Raw genomic sequence first — 5,000 nt, 5'->3', positions numbered from 1 at the left:
TTGTTTTTCCATGAGTCGTATTTTTGTTTTCAAAAACAAGGTCTAGCCAATTCGTCCAGCGCAGTGGCGACGGTTACTGTCGGGGGCTTCCGGTAACGCGCGAAGTGTTTGTTCTATGAACATGATATGATGTATGAACCTGCTAGGCGCTACTCAATGGTTGAATGAATGTGGCCGCTAAAGTCGTGCGAAATGGTTGGATACGCCTTTTTAAAGCAATTCAAACGAACATAACAAAGGAAAGGAGAAAGTTCGAATATTAGAACAGTACAAACAACATGTTTACTAAAGATGAAATCGAATGTAACATTTGACTATAACGATTTTGGTTCTGTTGATAAATGGAAACCCAAAGCAAGGTATAGTATAGTAGATCGAAATTGAAAACTGAGTGTCATAGATCTATGAAAAGTTATTCAAAGGGTGTCTACCGCACTCGTATCAACTAGGTGCGAAAACGATTCTCTAATGATGCGGCATGGAACGTCTTCCTTCCTTTGTCTGGTTCTGGTTGGCTGGTGGGGTTTTCAGCTATTGTCTCAGCTATCCCAGCCCTTGGCCTTGCACATGCGTCAAAGGCCAACATATCGGTGGTGTACCGCAGTGAACCACTAGTCGATCTTGCTCGTTTTGATGATAATGTTGTTCTCTTGCAGCATCGAGGCCGATTTGGCCGGCGATGACGAGCGTGACGATGGACGGGATGATGAGATCAGGTGCGGTGGTAGCGAGGTAGACGAAGCCAGGCTGGCCGCAGGAATGTTGGGCGTCACGTCGCCCGGCGTACCGTTCTTGATGAAGGGTGGATTGGTGACGAGTGGCACTGGCAGCGGGCTGAACAGAAAGGTGACTAGCTTGCACAGCAGCGTGCACAGGATGGCTTCGTGAAACACCGCGCATACACGGTAGTTGGGGCCTTCGAATGGGTCCTTCAGTGCTGGGCAGAGCATGTGGTTGAGGTTCACCTGTACCGGCTGCAAAACACACGCACACACCCCGAGGTGGTACTCCGTTACTTCAACATTCATGTTCATGTGGCAATCGGCCATCGGCGCTCTGTTACTGCAACCGTTACTTACCGTGGCCGCAATTTGTAAAACACCGAAATGGTAGATGATCAGAGCGGCGTAACCAATAACGTTCCATGTGAAATCATTTAAAGCTTCCATATTGTAGACACCTGCGGAGACGGTTCGAGAAGAGGAAAGATGTTTATAATTTGAGGTAAAAGCGATAAGAAAAGCGTAGCAGCGTACGCTGCCGTGTGACAACTTACCACCGGTCTTGAGTAAGTATATCGGTATTATCACCATGAGTGCATGCTGAATCCAGTAGAGGGATGCCTCGAGCGCTATCTGCCGGCTGTCCGTTTCCGGAAACATGAACGCCAAAAGTGGCCCATTCAAGTAGTTCATCTGCAGCCGAAATAGTACGGTTGAGCTCTTGGTTGGCTTGTTGCAGGCCAGCAGATAAATCTACCACACACAAAAAAAGAGAGGACAATTCGAAGCGAAACGCGTCAGCGAAAATGGAATGTCCCCCCCACCGGGGGGGGGGGGGGGGGGGCTTAACCGGGTTCCCTTACCTGTATAACAGTGGTTATGTGACAGGGATTTAAAATGTAGATAACAGTCCTAGTTGCAAATTTAAAGCCTATCTCAACGCCCAACGTGAGTGTCATAGTAACGAGAAGGAATTGTTTGCCCCAGCTCGGCGCCAGGGTATCACCGGGCTGAAGGCTCGAGCCTCCTCGCCCACCGGCCACCGATGAACCCGTCTGGCAGCATCGATGGCAGCAGTACTCTTCCGCCGACCCACTCGCAATCGAGGCGGACGAAAACGATCGCTCCCTGTGATGCGGTAGCAGCAGATCCCGTGGTTCCGGTTCCGCATGGCGCTGGTAGTGCAGATGGTGCAGATTGTGGTTGCTGCTACTGAGCGGCCGGTTGACGTTCAGAAGGGCACCACCGGGTGGTGGTGGTGCTGCTGCTGCGTTGCTGACGACAGTGCGCTCGGGTGGTTGACGCCAGGTGATCGGTTTTAACCGGCTCATTGACCATTTGATCGCTAGCATACACAGTGGTACGATGATGACGGTTTCGATCAGCTTCCGACCCGGCGTAAGGTACTCCGCACACTCCGGACCGGTATTTCGGGGCACTGAACCGTTAACTCCATCGTACGCCCAACCAAATTGCATCCTGGCGCGGCTGGAATGACTGACTGAACGGCGAGGCGAGTTCCAAATAGCAGCTGTGCGCAGATCCCCCGTTTGCGAACCCGATCGATCAAAACGTGTCGAGTGCTCCTGTCCGTCGTTGGTGTACAGCGGCCGGTTGTGTGTGTGTGTGTTTGTTACCGGTTACCAGTCGTTACACTTTTCTGCAAGAGCAAGAACATAGAAACAAAAACATGAAGCTAGAAATGTCGATACAGTATCAAGTCACACACAAATTGAATTAGATGTCCCTCGAAGCCCCCCCATTTACGGTGCTGTTGTGCGGAGTTAAATTAGATTACTATCGATTACCGCTACCATACCGAAAGTCTAGTGGCCGAGTGGCTTAGACAGTGCAAGAGCAATTGAACCATATTTCATAGAATACTGTCCTCTCACAGTCCGCTGTTTGTGCTGCTATGATTTGCGATAAGGCTACTTCTATCAAACTTTTAACCCTCTGCATCATCACCTTAATTTCATTCACAAGATTATATATGTAGGTGCGCAGAGTAAGTGCACTAGTACTTGATAGTTGCGCGTTTTCTTTGGCAGAAGAACCCTCGACGAGTAGTGGAAACAGCAGTGGAACAGCAGCACTTCACTTCAAGTGCAGGAGCGAACAACAGAACTGCCGCGAAACGCACCGGCAATACTTCGGTTTCGCTAACACTGACCGGAAAGAAGCGTGGTTACTTAACAGAGACACAGATCCCCGCGCCCGGCTGCTGGTGCCCGCACTATGACAACAAGCCCGCTATCAGGAACTGAGCTAAAGTGAACCGACATTGACCTCCTTTGCGATCCTCATCCTCTAGCAATCGGCAATCGTAATGATGGTCGCTATTCCTTCTATTCTAGTATATGTTGTTGATGATTACTCGCGGCATAAAACACGAACATAAGCACCACTGATACGTCGGACCGCATCGCACGAATCACAAATCAGCTCAGGGCGCGAAAAGAAGCCCACGAACTGAGACCGTGCATACACTGACCGACAGACTCTAGACTGACTAGTGCGCCTCTAGCGCACTCAAAACCTTTAGACGCACGAATTATGAGGCGTCGCTTTTCGTTCTTCGGGTTCTGTGCTCTGTGGTCTAGCGCTGTGGAGCTGTTTGAGCAATCTCTCATAATTCCATGCAATCGTGCACCACTCGTGAACGGTGCTTGTTGCTTGTTACCGATGTACGCACCGCAAAAACTGCACCACATCGCACGTGTCGCGTGGTGGCCACAAAATGGATTGCAAGTGCAGCGAAACGTTGTGGGGAACAATGTTGGTCCACACTCACGCACTGGGTGCATTAGCGTAGCCGGTGTTCACACGCCTTGCTAGGCAGACGGTTTGTTACTGAAGGGCAGTCGCGATTTAAAGAACACACTTTGGATGAATTCGTGTGGCGTGATCGTGGTGCAAGGTTGAACAGGTGCTAGGTTTCCATATTTTTCATATTTTAATAACGACACAGGTACAAAGTTCACTTTCGAAGGCTGGGTTTCGAGTGAAAGTCGATCGAACTGCTTGCCACAAAGGGGGGAGAGGGTTTCCCCTGTGACAAGTAGTATCATAAACCCTCCGACCACAAAGAACAAGAACAACCACCCCTCGAAACGAGAGAAAACACTCAATACCGTCCGCTGCGGGGCGATAGTTTGTCCGCTACAAAAGGGTGTACACTTTTCAAGTGTTCGCCTCAAACTAGCTCAGGTTCCTCGCTTCCGATGGGGGGGGGGGGGGGGGGGGTTCCGTGATGGCTGACATTGTCACGACACCACTCACTTGTCCATCTGGGCGTTATCGATGAAAGAGGCAGGCTATTCATCAAGCCGGGGAGACTGCGTTGACCAAATCAAACGGATCCGTCGTCCCTCTGTCCTCGCGCTCTGATCTATTTTTGTCTATCTATCTTTGTTTTGAACCGCTGTTTACTTTGTGCTTTCTGTGCGCTGTTCTCGGTTTTGTTGTTCTAGCGGATCAACGAACAGCAAAACAATCATTATTTTGCGATTCACTTGCACTTCCTTGTGCTCTTCCTTTTTATGGTTCACTTCAGCTCCTCTCGACTCGATTAAGCAAAACGATTAAGTGGCTTTGCACAACTGAAGCATACCGCGGAACCGGGGGATGTCTTGTGATGGCGATAGACTTGTGATGGTTGAATGGTGTGACGGAAACAACAAAAAAACTATTATAACTATGTGAATGCCAGCATATGGTATAGGGACAGTATCAGCCCCAAAGTTGGGAAAGAAGTTGGATGTTCTTCATTAATCATTCATTTTTTCCATCCCCTCAGTCCATGTGCTTATTAAATACCGTTTTTATTGAGATGTTTGAAGCTGTTACAGGTCGAGGTATGGGTCAGCTTGTGTTCTTTAGTTGTAGCACAATTATTGGATAGTTCAGCCCGGGCTTCAGAACGGTCATTTTATAACCAGACCAGACTTTCGCATCAACCACCACCTGACGCCCTGTGCGAGAGCGTGACATTTAGCAACGCATTTTCGTACGTGGCCGTTTCGTAGAAATGCCAACATGGTTCCGGATGGCACACAGGAATGACTAACGAACGACTTTCGACGGTGCATCGCTTATGTTCAGTAAATGTCATTTGCTGGCCCCGTATGCATTGTACCGTTGTGCAGCACAAAATGTACCAAGAACCACTGGGTACAACGACGACCACGACGACGACGACGGGAACATAGTCCGTGCCGATACTAGTTTGCTTAGTCAAAAAGGACAGGGCACGGTAAATCGATAGCTGGTTGTGCT

At 49.3% G+C, this 5,000-nt stretch overlaps 1 protein-coding gene across 5 annotated transcripts in view; it reads right to left on the bottom strand.

Annotated features, from left to right (window-relative positions):
* LOC125954085 (uncharacterized) overlaps positions 1 to 5,000 on the bottom strand; it is an 11,482-nt gene that overhangs the window by 2,720 nt on the left and 3,762 nt on the right. The window contains exons 1-5 of one of the 5 annotated variants that reach the window (XM_049684091.1): positions 3,857 to 3,916; positions 1,586 to 2,382; positions 1,277 to 1,475; positions 1,080 to 1,180; positions 1 to 974 (exon numbers count right to left, since the gene is read on the bottom strand). The exon at positions 1 to 974 is cut by the window's left edge and continues 2,720 nt beyond it. In XM_049684091.1, the coding sequence (XP_049540048.1) occupies positions 612 to 974; positions 1,080 to 1,180; positions 1,277 to 1,475; positions 1,586 to 2,200 (1,278 nt within the window). In that variant the 5' untranslated portion in view covers positions 2,201 to 2,382; positions 3,857 to 3,916 and the 3' untranslated portion in view covers positions 1 to 611. Of the gene's footprint in view, positions 975 to 1,079; positions 1,181 to 1,276; positions 1,476 to 1,585; positions 2,383 to 2,541; positions 2,667 to 2,690; positions 3,392 to 3,417; positions 3,816 to 3,856; positions 3,917 to 5,000 lie in introns of those variants that run through there. The other 4 variants (XM_049684092.1, XM_049684089.1, XM_049684090.1 and 1 more) reach the window with 4 other exon arrangements.

This window comes from Anopheles darlingi, chromosome 3, assembly GCF_943734745.1.
Source record: "Anopheles darlingi chromosome 3, idAnoDarlMG_H_01, whole genome shotgun sequence".
NCBI lineage: Eukaryota > Metazoa > Arthropoda > Insecta > Diptera > Culicidae > Anopheles > Anopheles darlingi.
This window is presented reverse-complemented; position numbering and strand designations above follow the sequence as displayed.